The sequence below is a fragment of the Neomonachus schauinslandi genome, chromosome 5, assembly GCF_002201575.2.
Source record: "Neomonachus schauinslandi chromosome 5, ASM220157v2, whole genome shotgun sequence".
In the NCBI taxonomy this organism is placed as follows: domain Eukaryota; kingdom Metazoa; phylum Chordata; class Mammalia; order Carnivora; family Phocidae; genus Neomonachus; species Neomonachus schauinslandi.
In genome coordinates, this window is record NC_058407.1 from 83,229,433 (window position 1) to 83,246,198 (window position 16,766).

Here is a 16,766-nt window from a genome sequence, read left to right on the forward strand (position 1 = left end):
AGTGCCAGGATCTTTTTTACACCTAAGTTGTCCTCCCCATCCCCCAGTTGCCAAGTGGCTAGCAGGGGAGGAAATGCCTCAAAACACCCAGCAGGGTGGGGGAAGTATGAGCCGTGTAGTCAAAAGGAGAGTAATGCAGATGGCATAGGCCAGTGGAAGAGTCATGAAAAATAAAGCTAGTATCATTGGTACGGGCCAAGTTACATGACCTAGCAGAGTCTTATAGTCTAGATTTTAAATTTTGGTTTTTAACTAAATAGCAGTAAACAGGCACTGAAGAGTAGGATGAATCAGGGGATGTTTGAACAAACCTCCCTTAGCTGGGGGAGATGGTGGGTCATTTTCTTTATTCAAGTGGGAAGCACGACACAGATTATCTACCTGGTGGTCAAGACACAAGGGGGAGTAGCAGTGGGTACGGTCCCAGGGTATGCAGCCGGATTTAAATTTGGAATATTTATTCAAGTCCCAATATCTTTATTTATTTACTTTTTTAAGCCCCAACATCTTTAGTATTAAAAGATATGTAACTGACTTACCTTATTCCAATATGGTTTCCACAGTATTGCTAAAATTTCAGCTTCACTTCATTTGAATTGCAGCAGCTGTCTGCAAGTATAGCACCAGTAATGTGTGAAACTACTCCGTCCAGTGGGAAGGAGTAGCTGGTTTAAAAGTCCCTTACCCAGCTATCTAGAACAGACTGAATAGGGTTCCTATCACAGTAAGCTGTACAGGGTACTAGCCGTCAACTCAGCTCACTTTTGTTCTTGCCATCAATTGTAGTAATTAGTAACCTCTCCACTTGTCAGCATTCTTCTGTTGAATAATGCTTGTCCACACTGGGAGCTGAATCTTGCTTATGACAATTTAGTAAATATATAGCTCTAGGTTTGCTTTCCAAGGTACATTGAATACATTACTGGACTCTCCTCTAATAATAGGAGAAGATTTGAAGTTAACAAAGGGGTTAGGAAATTATATATCAATGTAATTAATCCAATTAATGTGTTAGTGTCTCTGTGAAGATAATGGCTTATAGGATCATCAAAACTATTAGTGCCACCTAATTGGCAAAGGAAAAATGATACGTATAAGAGGAAATACAGTGTTAACTTCTAAGGGTCAGGCATGTAACTTGGATCCTATGAACTGAGGTGAATTGGGACCTATTTCAGTTTGTAGATACTGAAATGGAACAATTCATTTGAACAATAATTCAGTTGAAAGGGAATGATCTAGTGCTAGGTGATAGATTAATACAAGGGGGAGAAGCCATAGTTTGACTTTAAAAAACCTAAGAAGGCAAAAATAAATTAAAAACCCACTTCTGATGTTCTGCTCTTGAATTCTGAACATTTTTACTTTATTTATTTATTTATTTATTTGAGAGAGAGAGAATGAGAGACAGATAGCAAGAGAGGGAGGAGGGTCAGAGGGAGAAGCAGACTCCCTGCCGAGCAGGGAGCCCGATGCGGGACTCGATCCCGGGACTCCAGGATCATGACCTGAGCCGAAGGCAGTCGCCCAACCAACTGAGCCACCCAGGCGCCCACATTTTTACTTTCTTATATAGAAAAGGGTCTGACAAGAATAGGGGATCTTTGGCAAGCTTTCCCTAAAACCAAGTGATACGAATATTTGTTATTTAAAAAGATCACTTGCACTACTTTATAGTGAATGGATTAGATGAAAGCAAGAGTGCAAGTGGGGATTGCAGTTTTCCAGGTGAGAAGTAATAGTGGAAAGTAGAGGGATTTGAGAAATCTTTAGGAGTTATAAACAGTAAGACTGTGATTAATTGGGTGTCAAGGGTAAGGAAGACGAAGAGTCAAAGATAATCGTCAATTGTGGCTAGAGTTTTCCACAAAGGCCTTAAGTAGATATAAGCGGGAAACCTCTAGGCTTTGCTGTACAGGCACAGATAAGAAGCGCTTGTTCTGGGTGCTGGGCTAGTAAGAAAGTCAAGACCTGGGCGCCTGGGTGGCTCAGTTGGTTAAGCGACTGCCTTCAGCTCAGGTCATGATCCTGGAGTCCAGGGATCGAGTCCTGCATCGGGCTCCCTGCTCAGCGGGGGGTCTGCTTCCCCCTCTGCCCTCTTCCCTCTCGTGCTCTCTGTCTCTCATTCTCTCTCTCAAATAAATAAATAAATAAATAATCTTTAAAAAAAAAAAAGAAAAGAAAGTCAAGACCTGTAACCTTTCCATTACACCTAGGGGGCATGGCTCACTGAATGCACTGCTGAGTACTGATACAAAGCAGTGTGTTCTACTTCAAGATTCTTCCAATCTAGAGAACGTTTTACTTAATGAGGACATTGTGTCTACTATACATGAGACACACCTTTATGAGATACAAGGGAACCAATGGGAAGAGGAGCTGACCTAGCTACTCAACTCACGTTTACCCTTTACTCAGCTGATTTGCTGCTTTAGAAGTAAATCAAAGTAAAAGTACCTGAGAGTTCAAGTTGCCATTTGTATCCACCCTCAAATCAGTGAGTTTCTGGCTCCAGCAATTGACTGGACAATTTGAGACCAGTAATGTAGTAGAGGAGGATCAGGCTTTTTATTTTGTTGTTGTTGTGGTAATTGCTGTTGTTGTCATTCTGGGAGAGATAAAGAAAATAAGTTCAGTTTTGGACCTTGACTTTAAGGTCACTCCGATACTCCAAATGGAAATAGGAACCTGGCATTTTGAATACATGGGTCCAGATACCAGAAGAAAGTTATGGGCTAAAGATAAAAACGTCAGAATCCTCAGCTAAATAGATAGAAATTGAAATTACATGCATGAATGAGATCACCTAAGGAGAGAGTATAGTTAGAAGAGAAGAGGGTCAAGAACTGAAACCCTGAGGAAAATCTATATTTGTTAAGGACAGTGAGGAAGCTGAGAAGGCAAATATATATATGGTGCAACAGTAAGAGAAGCATGGTATCTGAGTATGAAGTGGAAAACCATTTCAAGGGGAACATGAATAACAGTGTCAAATGCTACTGGGAATCCTGTAAAATGAAAACTGTCCACTGGATTCAGCAATCAAAGGTTATTGATGGCCTTGGAGAAAGTTGTAGAGAAAGTTGTTTTGGTAGAGAGGCTGTAGCTAAAGTCAGAAATAGTTTTGTTTTTGTTTTTAATTTAGAGAGAGAGCGTGTGTGCATGTGAGCAGGGGGAGGGCAGAGGGAAAGAGAGAGAGAGAATCTCAAGCGGACTCCACGCTGAGCCAAAATGACCTGAGCCAAAATCAAGAGTTGGTCGCTCAACCGAATAAGCTACCCAGGTTCCCCAAGGTCAGAAATAGTTTTAGGAGTGTTTGTGAAGTGAGGAGAGGGCACCAAATATAGATAAACCTTGAGAAGTTTAACCTTGAGGGGTGGAGAGGGATTCAAAGGAACATTTTAGGAAGCCAGAAAAGAGAGAGCAAAGCAGTAAATGTATATGTGTTATTAACATTTAATTGCATAAGCATTTGTGGATTACATGAAGGGCACAGGGAGGAAACTGAGAATTGAGAGATGGACAAGAAATAGTCCTTCCCTTCAAGGTGCTCAAAGTTTAATAGGGGAGAGAGAAAGATAAATAATTATGTATATAGACATGCAGTAACAGATGCATTAAATTTAGTGGTAGCATAGCGGTGGAAGTGAAGAGTATGTTTATCAGGAAGGAGATAAGGGAAGACATTAAAATTGAGTTATGAATTCTTAAGTGTTTGCTAGGAATACTATGAGAAAAAGAAAAAAACATAGTTTATAGGAAACTACCCAAAGCCTTTAAAGAGGAGTTCTTGGAATCAAATTGCCTAGATATAAATCCTGCCTCCAACATTACTAGCTCCGTGACTTTGGGTCATCATCGAGTAAATATTGCAAAGCTTCAAATTCATCACCTCTAGAATGAAGGCTTGTAATTTCTATTGTATAGGATTTTAGGGAGCTTTAAAAGCTGCGAAGCACTGAATTCAGTAGCTGGTACACAGCAAATACTCAATACATAGTATTATTATGGGATCTAAGATGCAAAAAGAGTGGTGAAGTATGAAGCTACAGAAGCTAATTAGGAACCAGATCATGATAGATTTGTCAGGAAAGTTAACACTGTTCCCAGCATTAATTAAAACAAACTAGTACAATTATTAGAAAACAAACCGAAGTCAGGCTTAATTCTACTAAAAAAAAGTCTTCAGGAAGCATCTTAATTATAATCTCCCATTAATGAAGCCTAAGGCAACAGGTATGTACAAGTACCTTACCGGATACTAATTAGGAGGCTGAGATTGCTAACCTCTAATTGTGCAATTTGCAAATATATTTTTACATTACAACATCTTGTAATACAAAGCATTGTTTTCCATTAAGATTGTTGCAAAACTTCAGTTTTCTAATTTTTTTCTTTTTATGTTTCAGTACATTTTTTTCTTTTCAAATTCTTATTTAAATTCTAGTTAGTTAACATACAGTGCATTATTGGTTTCAGTAGAATTCAGTGATTCATCACTTACATACAACACCCAGTGCTCATCATAACAAGAGCCCTCTTTCATGCCCATCACCCATCTAACCCATCCCCCCACCCACCTTCCTCCATCAACCCTCAGTTTGTTCTGTCTTTAAGAATCTCTATGGTTTGTTTCCCTCTGTTTTTTCTCCCCCCCCCATTTGTTCATCTGTTTTGTTTCTTAAATTCCACATATGAGTGAAATCATATGGTATTTGTCTTTCTTTGATTTATTTCGCTTAGTATAATACACTCTAGCTCCATCCACATCATTGCAAGATTTCATTCTTTTTGATGACTGAGTAATATTCCATTATATATATACACCATGTCTTCTTATCCATTCATCAGTCAATGGACATTTGAGCTCTTTCCATAGTTTGGCTATTGTTGATACTCAGCATTTTTTTTTCTTTTTTTTTTAATGAATTGGTAATATTTTGATTTCAGTAAAAAAGCTATTTCAGGGGTGCTGGGTGGCTCAGTTGGTTAAGCGTCTGTCTTTGGCTCAGGTCATGATCTCAGGGTCCTGGGATCAAGCCCCGCATTGGTCTCCCTGCTCAGCAGGGAGTTTGCTTCTCCCTCTCCCTCTGTGCTCTCTACCTCTGTGTTCTTTTTCTCAAATAAATAAAATCCTAAAAAAAAAAAAAAAAAGCTATTTCAACTCTACCACCAAAACAAAACACACCAAAATTAACTGATCGTATAGTGTTGCTCACCATGGTAAGGGCATTTTAAGAGTAGAGGTAGATTCCACAAAAAGCTGCAGTAGGATCTAAGGAAATCTGCATGTGAGCTGTAGCCATCTAGCCTTTTGTTATTGTTTGAGTGGATGAAGTTTTCTCTAGTCTGAAAAGTCAGTGATTTATCTGTTAGATTTTTATTTTGAGGAAGCCTTTTTCTTTTCTCTTTGGAAGATTTCAACTTCTCACTTACATGAACGATATTCCATCTATAGAAGGAACTTTTGCCCTTTTAAAGAGAATTCTTTAAATACCTATTCGGTATTTTTTTTTTAATATTTTATTTATTTATTTGACAGAGAGAGACACAGCGAGAGAGGGAACACAAGCAGGGGGAGTGGGAGAGAAGTAGGCTTTCGGCGGAGCAAGGAGCCAGATGTGGGGCTCGATCCCAGGACCCTGGGATCATGACCTGAGCTGAAGGCAGACACTTAACGACTGAGCCACCCAGGCGCCCCAGTATTTTGTTTTATTTTTTAATATTTTATTTTAAGTAATCTCCACACCCATTGTGGGGCTTGAACTCACAACCTCAAGATCAAGTCACTTGCTCCATCCACTGATCCCTCAGTATTTTTAAAGTTAAAAAGGTGCATCAATTTGGGGGCCTGGATAGCTCAGCAGGTTAAGGATCCGACTCTTGGTTTCAGGTCTTCATGATCTCAGGGTCCTGAGACCCAGCCGCGCAAAGGGCTTCTGGGTCAATGCAGAATCTGCTCTAGGTTCTCTCTCTCTCTCTCTCTCTCTCCCTCTGCCCACCCCCACCCCCATGCTCTCTTTCTCAAACAAATAAATCTTAAAAAAAGAAAAAAGGTGAATCAGTTAAAAAAAATATTCATTTGGGAGTTTTCCATTCCTAAAGAATCCAGTGGTAAAATCTTTCTACCAGAATTTTTTTTTTTTTTTTAAGATTTTATTTATTTGAGAGAGACAGAATGAGAGAGAGAGCGTACCTGAGAGGCGGGAAGGGTCAGAGGGAGAAGCAGACTCCAGCTGAGCAGGGAGCCCATCCCGGGACTCCAGGACTCCAGGATCATAACCTGATCCGAAGGCAGTCACTCAACCAACTGAGCCACCCAGGCGTCCCTCTACCAGAATTGTTAATGGTGATTTTGTTATTTGATATGACATGTACTGTTGATATTTGGTATCATCCTGTGCGTTTGCCTCAATTTCCCTAATTTTTTCTGATGGTTTGAGCCTATAGATTTTGCCTCGTTTTTGCATGTATATTCACATATATAATTGGGTCCGTTGTTCAAGGTGTTTCATTAAGCTCATCTTTGTTTCTTGCAGTTGACTAGAAATTTCATAGGGTAGGAGATCATGAACTCCTGCCAGCAAAGTAGGTCTTAGGGTTGTTGATGCTTAATAAACACACTGAGCCAATCCAGGCGTGCCGGGGAAACTCCTTTAACCAGTGGTTTTGGATTTCAAAGTTTTGTTTTTCCCCAAGACCTACAGTAACATCTATAACCCAGTACACGTGTATATGACTGAATAAAAAATGTTGCTATAGAATACTTACCTGATTACCCGAGATGTCCCTGAAATTTCCTACTCTCCTTCATATGAAACAAAAACTGCATCCTTTCCAGGTAGAAACCAGCTAAACTGATTTTACAAACCACTAACTGGTGGTTAAAGGCCGACTGAAATCCCTCCTCTAGCAGTCTCCGCCGCTGCTCTTTCTGTCACACCCCTCGAAAATGCAGCGTTTGTAGCTGGGAAGGGGGCGACCCGGGAAGTCACCGAACCGAGCCCTACGAGTGATTCGCCCCCGAAGGACAGAGTCAGCTCTCAAAGAGCGGGACACCAACATACAGCCCCGGCTCGGTGGATGATGCAGGGCTCGACCCATTTCCCTGCCCTCCGGCTTCCTCGAAGTCCGTCCCGCCCCCTCCATCTGCTTTCCGTGAATTTAATTTCTCCCCTGCGAAGTGGGCCGAGCGCCGAATGATCGATGTTTCCTCCACGCCCCGAGAGCCGCCATTTTGGGGGGAGGAAAACACAAGTAGGGGTGGCAGAGCCTCCACGGAATGTTGACTGGCTTTTGTTTCTCTTGCCAGCACTGTGGGACCGGGGTAGAAGAATCCACCCGGGCTACTCCTCCGACTGCCTCTCCGGAATGAGGCCTCAGCGCCCGCGCGGGACGGCCCCCTCATTCCTCCGAGAGTGAGTGACGATCGGCGGCATGGCGCGTTCGCGCGCCCTCCGCTGTCAGTTATCCCGCGCGCTCCCGCCCCTCCCCCGCCGGGCTAAGAGCTCGGCGCAGACTCGCTTGTTTGTTTCTGCAGGAGCCCAAGGAGAGGCCGAAGCCGAGAAGATGCCTGGGAAGCTGAAGGTGAAAATCGTGGCCGGGCGCCATTTGCCAGTGATGGACCGAGCTAGTGACCTGACTGATGCCTTCGTGGAGGTTGGTGCAAGGTCCTGCCCCTCAAAACACAGGGAGTGCCAAGTCCTTGAAGGATCCTACCCACCTCGCCCCCAGCTCTTCAGCCCATTCTCCTTTCGACTGCCGTCCTTTGTGCGGTGCTTGTCCAAGTCCTCCCTTGAGGGCTGACTGCCGAGACTGCAGCCCATGTGATGGGTGCACCGCTCCTGAGCGTCTGCGGCGGAGTGCGCCGCGCGGGGAGGCAGTTACTGCTCTGCATGCGGGGGTGACCCTGATGTCAGGACTCATAATAGGCCACCTGCCAGTCAGGAGGAGATCCCGAGGCATATCCGCGTAGCCACCGAAACACACACACATACACACACACACGTACGTTCTGTTTAAGGAGAGGTGTGTACACACACACACACGTGTACGTTCTTCTGTTTAAGGAGAGGTGGCTTCTCAAGCCAAAGTGATGGAGATCACGTGAAGAAGGTAGATAACAGTCCGTTATGGGCACTTGGAGACCTACAAGGCGAGGTGATCCACTCTTGAGCATAACATTCTCTGAATCATCAGTGTAAGTTTTAAAACACAACCATAACGCTTTCTGCTCTTGTATGGACTGGTAGGTATGATGAGCTGTTTTAGGGTAATTTAGTGCCTTGAGGTAGGGAGCGAATTAAGTGCCATGGATTTAAATTGCAAAATTGCTTTTTAAACCAGATGATTAGTTTAAAACTCATGCAAATTAGCACAGGCCTAGGGCCTGGAAAGTAATAACCCAGAGTTTAAAAGAAGCCAAGTAAAAATTGTAATAAAAATTGACTTGATGAGCCAGAGCATTAGAATAATAATCATTTGGGCTAGTAATGCTTAGAGTTGACAGCTACAGGATAATACACAGCCTGATTTCATCTCAATATAAAATATTCTTGATGTTCCCTAAAGGTTCTCTGACTTAATAACTGCAGTTACCCCCCCCCCCCAAAACATTGCCATGGTCATTCTTACTCCCAACTTCATTTTCACTTGAGAAACAGATGCTGAGTGTGTTCTTGGGCCAGATGTTAAGTAATGGGAATACACATATTACCAGGGCATAGTCTTTGCTTTCAGGTAGCTCAGAGACTGACCTATAGAGTTTAATAACTAATAGCTAACATGTGTTGAGTCTCATTATTGCCAGGTCTTTGCTAACTACTTTTTAATTCTTATTCCTCATAACAGTCCTGCTATTATATTATTATACCATATTACAGTTAATTGAGGCCTAGGAACAGTAAATAATTTGCCCAAGGTTTCTTAACCTTGTAAAGAGACTTGTGGTCTGTTCTCTTAACCACTGTGCTAACATTGCCTCTCTAGACAAGTTGATGAGTGTTGTAGAATATGGAAACTTCATTCTGTCTCTGAAGGTTTAGGAAGTTTTCCTAAGAAAATGACATTTGAGCTGAATCTTGAAGGACATCAGGATTTTACTAGGCAGAGGGAACATCAAAGGCACAGAATGGGATACATGGTATGTTCAGGGAACTGTCTTAGTTTGAGACATGTCTGGAGTAAAAGGGAATATGTGGGTAGTGGAGGTTATGGGGGATGAGGCTGGAAAGGTAGGTTGGTACCAAATCTCATTTTCTGTACTGAATAATTTTTCCTTTATTTTATAAGCAGGGGCAAGCAAAGAGAACTTTTTAAGGAGAAATGAAATATGATGATGTTTATTATTAGGTTGTTTATAGATGACTTGTGTGGTAATGTTATTGATGGACTGGACAGATGAGAGATGATACAGGAAAATCAGTTAAGAAGGTGATAAAATTATCCACACAATATGTGCATGTTGAGAATGTCTGTGGGAACCGATTAGAGGAGAAAGACTTGAGGGACATTTCCCTTTCTTTTTTCTTACTTAAGATTTTATTTTTTTATTTGAGAGAGAGAGAGATAGCAAGAGAGAGCATGAGCAGGGGCAGGGGAGAGGGAGAAGCAGGCTCCTGGCTGAGCAGGGAGCCCAAAGCGGGGCTCGATCCCAGGACCCTGAGATCATGACCTGAGCCGAAGGCAGATGCTTAACTGATTGAGCCACCCAGGCACCCCTTGAGGGACATTGCTTAGGTAAAATCATCATGCCTTGGTAATAAATGGTTTTGATGGTGCAGGAGGGGTTGGATTCAAGAGTGACTTTTAATTCCTTCTTTCAGCAAATAGTTATTGAGTGCTATTTGACAGGCCCAGTGCTAGTCTCTGGTGTAGCTGATGCATATCTGATAGCGAACAACATAGACTTGGTTCCTAGTTCTATGGAGTTTATATTTTGGTGGAAGAGACAGACATTAAAAAATAAAGAAATGATTAAATAGGTAATTATGATGAGTGTCATGGAAGAAAACAATAGAGATTAACAGGGAACATCTACTTTAGGTTGGGAAATCAGGAGACCTCTGAGGAAGTGTCAATAGAAGACCTGCTGGATGAGGAGGAGCCAGCTGCTCAGGGAGTGTATTAGGAAGGGAAGGAAGATGGGTGTGGCTGGCATGTGGTGTAAGATAAAGTGGGAGAGTTAGTCAAGGAGCCAATCATGCAGGATCTTAGAGACCATGATTAGGAGTATAGATTTTATTCTAAATTCTGTGGGAAGCGGTTTTTGAGATTAGTATTTTTTTTTTTTTTTTTGCTGTCTGGAGTATGGACTGAGCTGAAGCAGGCAACTAATTAGGAGATTCTATAATAGTTCAAAAAAGAAAAGGTGGGGGCCAAGATGTTGGTTTGATAATGGAGAGAAGTGGATGGATTCCAGATATACCTTGAAGATAGACTCTAGAGGATTTGTTGGTTGACTGGAGTAGGGGGCCAGGGAAAGGGAAACTAAAAGATGACTCGTAGCTTTCTGGAATCTTTGGGCTAATTTTCTGAGGCTCCATAGGATTTGTAGAGATTGATTGAGTAGGTGAAGAATGAATTTCTGTTTAGATGTGTTAGGTTTGAGATGTTAATTGGAGTTGTCCACGAGGAAGTTAGATTTGTGAGTATGGTGTTCAGATTTGTTCAGGTTTGTGAGTGAGAAATGAGCTCATATAGGCCAGTGCTTTTCCACTCTGTGAGACCCAGTGCCCCCTTTATATAGCAGGTATTTTGAAATCCACTCTTTACTCTGCTGGCATGATACTTATGGCCAATGTAACCTAGCCTCACAGTTAAAAAAAAAAAATCAATATATTGTTCTAACTAGTAGTATGACAAATTAGAGAATTTTTTTAGCATGTGTTTCAATTTAGAAGTACTTCTTCATGATCACAGTAGAAGGTAAGAAGTAATCAGATTGAGTCCATGAATATTTATTAAGCCTTTGTATATGTCCATCACTGTACTGGGTATAGTACAGTGTGCTGGGGATATAGTAGTGAATAAGACAAAAATTTCTTTAATCATGGAACTCGCATTTTAGTGGGAGGATGGAGTTCGTAAAGAGGATGATTAAAAGGTAAACTGATAGATGATGAGACTATGGAGAAAATAAAGCAAGGATACAAGGTAGGGAGTGTCTCACCTATATGTAAAAATCACATGAATCTGACTCCTCATACTGAGTGAGACAGTTGTGCAGTTTTGACATCTCAGATAGTCCTTCACTGCTATCTGATTTTTCAAAATAATCGACTCATGGGGAAAAGCAGAATTTTCCCTTAATTTACATGATGGTTGTATTTCTTGACAATTATGTATATGAAAACTTCATTACAACTTTTTTTTCCCCCATTACACTCTTATCTGTAAAATGAGTTAGGTTTTTAATCCTATGTGATTATCTTGTAGGACATTTGAAGGTCATGACATGAGACAAGTCTTCATTGTAGGGAACTATTTCTTGCATTGCAGGACACCTAGCTTCTCTGGCCCTTCCTTCTAAATATTACAACTATTCTCCACAAATACACCCATAGAATTTTCTAAAATTCCCTTAGGAGTTGGTCTGTCCCTCTTGTAAACCTCTGACTTAGCGGGAGAGCAGAGGTATGGATCCTTGAAAAAACTTGACATTAGCTGTCTATTAGAAGAGGAGGACTAGGGGAAGAAAACTGAGATTATCAGCCAATGGGGAGAGAGAAAAATCAGGAAAGTAAATGTCTCAGAAGGCAAGAGGAAGTTTCTAGAAAGAGGAAGCCCTCAACCATTAAATGGCACTGAAAGGTCAAGTAAAGAGGACAAAAAAATCACTGGATTGGACAGTATGGAGGTTGTTACTGCTTCTGACGAGAGTGTCAAGGAAGCCCATACTGTAGTGAATTAAAGAGGGTTAAAGTACAAGGGAGGTGAGGAAGAGGTGTGGCATGAATAGGCAATTGTTTCAAGAAACAGGGCTGAGAAGGGGAGAGGAGAAATAGTGTGGTATTTGGGGAGTATGTACCTTTTCGTACTTAAAAAAAAGTTAGAAGAGACTAGAACATACTTGTGTGGTAATAGGAAAAATCCAGCAGAAAGGGAAAGATTAATGCAGGAAAAAGGGGATAATGAAGGATTACCATATAATAAAGGGATAAATTGTGTGATGTAGCCTGTTAAGTACTGTATAAGCTCGTAGGAAAGGGAGATAATGATGCCTGAATTGGTTGTGAGAAGTCTTTGTGCTGGGCTTGAAGGATGGTAAAATTTCTATAGGCAGAGAGGAAAAGCGGCATTTTTTAGATGACTAGGACAAACTCAGTAAAAGCAAAAGGAGAGGGATAGAACATACGTAATTGAAGGGAGGGTTCTTGGGAATAAAATTTGCTAGGTAGGGGGAATGCAGGTTATTGAACGGTCTGAAAATGAGGGGGGGGAGAAGTCTGTATAATAGAAGCTCTCTTAAACAACTTGCATTAACTCACTTATCACAGTCCCCAGTGTTCTGCATTCCTTCCATAAGCCTATTCTTGAATATCCCACATTGGTAGATTATTCTCTCTTGTGCCTGCTTCTCCCATCAGTTGGCTGATAATACTTTACCAAGAGGCAGTTATGTTTTTTCCTCAAACCTGTTTATGCCAACTCTATTTGTTACTGTAATTTACTTAAACCTTATGTAAATTGGTGAAATAAGAGTGAAAATGAAGTTGATAACGCTATATAAAGACATATGGATACAGTCACTAAACATTACTCTAGAATTAGATGGAGAAAAGATTGTAAAAAAATCTAAGATTCTGTGTTCATACATTTTTACAAGCAATTTTAAGTTCTACCACCACATAAAAAAAACCCAAACTGGAAATCACAGATGGTACATTATGGGTGTGGTTTATGCAAAAAAGATGATACCGAACTTTAAACAGTGGACCCTTACTCAAAGAAGAGGCCTTAGCCTTCATTCAAATGTAGAGGAATGAATATTTATTTATATGTTTTATCTTAAAATATTTAGCAAATTGAATCATTTTTAATGATTCTTTGATTTAACCAAGTTACCAAATTATTTGATTAACTAATCAAATACTGGTCCGGATTTCATTGCTTGAGGGAATTTCTACTATCTATAATGTGAGGAATTTAGGAAGCCAGTGAAGACCAAATAGTATGCCTGCATGTATGTGTATATGTATGTATTTAAAGATTTATTTATTTTAGAGAGAGAGAACGAGTTGGGGGAGAGCCAGAGGGAGAGAGAGAAAATCTCAAGCAGACTCCGTGCTGAGCACAGAGCCTGATGTGGGGATCGATCTCACGACCATGAATGAGATCATGACCTGACCCGAGACCAAGAGTGGGACGCTTAACCAACTGCGCCACTTAGGCACCGCACCAAGTATTATTTAAAGATGATTATTCTTGCAGGAATCTCCAGAATGAAAGAGATGAGGTTCTGTATAAAAAAAGTATTAATACTGGGAAATTTATCCCAGTATTAATGTGCATGTTACAAACTGTTTGGCAAGCTGTATTATCATTTTGTGTTTATCCAGGAGCCTTTGAGGGAACAGGGAGAGAAAAAGAAATTAATATTTAATGATATACCAGACATTTTGCTAGGTCTGTACATGCATTTTCTCCTGTAATACAACAGTCCCCCCCTTTCAGAGGAGGAAGCAGCCTTAAATAACAGGTTAAATAACTTTCTCAAGGTAATTTAGGTAATGAGTGGGGAAAGAGAATGCTTTTACTTTACTAGGGAATCTCATTAAAATCCGTGATGTTCTTTAACAAAGTTGTAAGGCATTCATTTAATTGCTGGGTAATAAAATCTCCTTCAAATTAAATAAGACCAATTGAACTATGATTCTTCTTTAGTAGAAGGGGACTCATCACAATTTGGCAAAGTACACACTCTGGCCTTTTTCTTTTCCTAAAATCTTGTTTTTGTTTGTTTGATGCAGTTGAGGGCTATCAGATCTTTACTATATCTACAATGGATAGTTGACCAAAAGAAGAATAAAAGGCACAATATAGCAGTACAGTATAGGGGAACAAACCTGAAGAGGGCTGAACTCATAATTAATTAAAAACTAATTTATTAAGAGATTTTATTTATTTATTTGTCAGAGAGACAGAGAGTGAGCACAGAAGGGGGAGCGGCAAGCAGAGGGAGAAGCAGGCTCCCTGCTGAGCAAGGAGCCAGATGTGGGACTCCTTGTGGAGGCTGAGGTGTTTGATATTTGTGTTGTTGAGGTTATAGAAGTAATAATTGAATATATTTCCATTTTTTAAAAAATATTTTATTTATTTGTTAGAGAGAGAGCGCGCGCAAGCAGGGGGAGCATCAGACAGAGGGAGAAGCAGGCTCCTGCTGAGCAAGGACCCCGATGCGGGACTTGCTACCAGGACCCTGGGATCATGACCTGAGCCGAAGGCAAACGTTTAACTGACTGAGCCACCCAGGCATCCCTGAACTCATAATTTAAAGAATGATATGGTAGTTTTGGCAGTTGAACCCAAACTTTTGGCTTTTGAAAGGTTTTGAATGATTTTATAATCCTAACAATATTTTACTTCAAATAAAGCTGTTATTAGGTAAATTAAGAAATAAGTATTTCCTTGATGCTTTGAATATTAAAATGTAATGAAAATTAAATTAGTAACTGAGCAGTAACTTTTTCCTAGACTCCCCCCACCCACATCCCCATTAAGTTTCATTTTTTACTGTTTGTGATTAAAAAAATAAAAATTATGGAAATAATACATGAATGGCTTCTGTTACAAAAGATTCAAATAACTCAGAAGTAAAACTTGAAAGCCCCTTACTTGGTACTTGCTGCACTGTACTGTATTCCCTATACCATGTCAGTCCTTTCTTCAGAGACAATTACTCTCAGTTCGTTTACTCCCCCTTATTTCCTTTAAAATTTTTTTTTTTACTTATATTTTAAAAAACAAATGTAATCATGCTTTATATATTCTGCAACTTGTTTTTTTCAGTTATTATGTCATGGACATTTCCATATAATGGTACTTAAAATCATCTCCATTCTTTGATAGCAGTACATGTGATTTATTCAATAATTTTCCTGTTGAATGATTATTTGGATTTTTTTAGTGTGTTTTAGGAGGGAGACTCATGTGAAAGTGCTTCTTTAGGATAAATTCCTGGAAGTGGATCCAGAATGCTATAATTTTAATCAAACTAAATTTACTACGATTTTAATTTGAATTTTTTAAGTTTTTGAGTTTTAAAATAATATGTTTTACAAATAGGAAATATATGTACATGGTTCAGAATTCAGAAGATACAAAATGGGTCAACCTCTCTCACATCATGTTTCTTTTAACCAACCTATTCTGTTCTTTCTAGTGGCCACTGTTAACGTTTGTTGTATAACCTACTAGAAATAACCTATGCTATATAAAGGCATATATTATGTGACTTACAACATTTTGCCATTTTTTTCTCCCAAGAATGCCATACATGCTGCTCCACAGAAGAAAGGTCTGTCTAAATGGTGATTGTTCTGTACCAGTGCTGAGAGAACTGCTTTATTCTTCTAATTAGCAGTATACTGTGTGGCTTTACCATTCTTCATTTAACCAGTTCCAAATTGGTGGATATCTAGGTTATTTCCAGTCTTTCATTACTATAATGCTGCTTGTACATGTCATTGTGCACTTCTCTATGAAGTTAAAGGGTGTAGGCATTTAACATTTTGATACATTGTCAAATTGCAGTCCTTAGAGATTGTTTTATTTTATACTCCCACCAACAAAGTATTAGAAGACCTCATCAACACTGTTTTCAAACTGTTTGCCAACATGATAAGTAAAAATGTTGGCTTAGTTTGCATTTTTCTTGTGGTTGATCATCTTTTGATATATAGTTGACCCTTGAACCATGTGGGGCCTTTTAGGGGCTGTTGACATCCTCCTCTCAATCCAGCTCAGTTGAAAATCATATATAACTTTTGATTCCGCCCCCAAAATTAACTACAAACGGCCTGCTGTTGACTGTCAGCCTTACTGATAACATAAAGTTGGTTAACACATAGTTTGTATGTTATATGTATTATATACTATATTCTTACAATAAAGTAAACTAGAGAAAGGAAAATTACTCTTAAAAAAATCATAAGGAAGAGAAAATCTATTTACAGTACTCTACTGTATTTGTAGATATAGTAAGTTTACGCTGTATGTTTACAGGATGAATCATCTGTCAGTAACTCTATCAATATTGTCTTAAATGATACAAAACATGGTGGATGTTATACGTATTACTAGCACTAGACATCAAAAATGAAAAGATAATGTGAAAAAGAAATTCACATTTATTTACAAATATAATGATTTATGGGCATTGATAACAAAGAAGCAGCAGTATGATTGCTTTATGGTAGCGTAGTGTAATTGATAGGATTGCTTCACAGTAGCCTAGCCTATATACTAACAAATGAATCGTTATCAAAAATTTTATGGCATGCAGTATTGCAGTCATATTTATAATACAGTAATGTAACTTTAAAAAAAAATCATTTACTTGTGATTAAAGGCTGATAGTTTCTCCAATTATGAGAGAGAGGCATACTGTAGTTACATAATTCTTTGAAAGCAAAGTTATAAAACAGTAAGAAAACTAACTTCTGGGACACCTGGGTGGCTCAGTCAGTTAAGCGTCTGCCTTTGGCTCAGGTCATGATCCTGGGGTCCGAGCCCCCCGTCGGGCTCCCTCCTCAGTGGGAAACCTG

General features: G+C 39.8%; 1 protein-coding gene across 4 annotated transcripts in view; it reads left to right on the forward strand.

The window, feature by feature from the left end:
- Positions 1 to 7,202: 7,202 nt before the first annotated feature.
- Positions 7,203 to 16,766, forward strand: part of C2CD5 (C2 calcium dependent domain containing 5) — a 101,606-nt gene continuing 92,042 nt past the window's right edge. For 3 of the 4 annotated variants that reach the window (XM_021690793.2, XM_021690794.2, XM_021690791.2), the window contains exons 1-2: positions 7,237 to 7,418; positions 7,541 to 7,659. In XM_021690793.2, coding sequence (XP_021546468.1) covers positions 7,570 to 7,659 — 90 coding nt within the window. In that variant the 5' untranslated portion in view covers positions 7,237 to 7,418; positions 7,541 to 7,569. Of the gene's footprint in view, positions 7,419 to 7,540; positions 7,660 to 16,766 lie in introns of all 4 variants that reach the window. The other variant, XM_044915446.1, reaches the window with a different exon arrangement.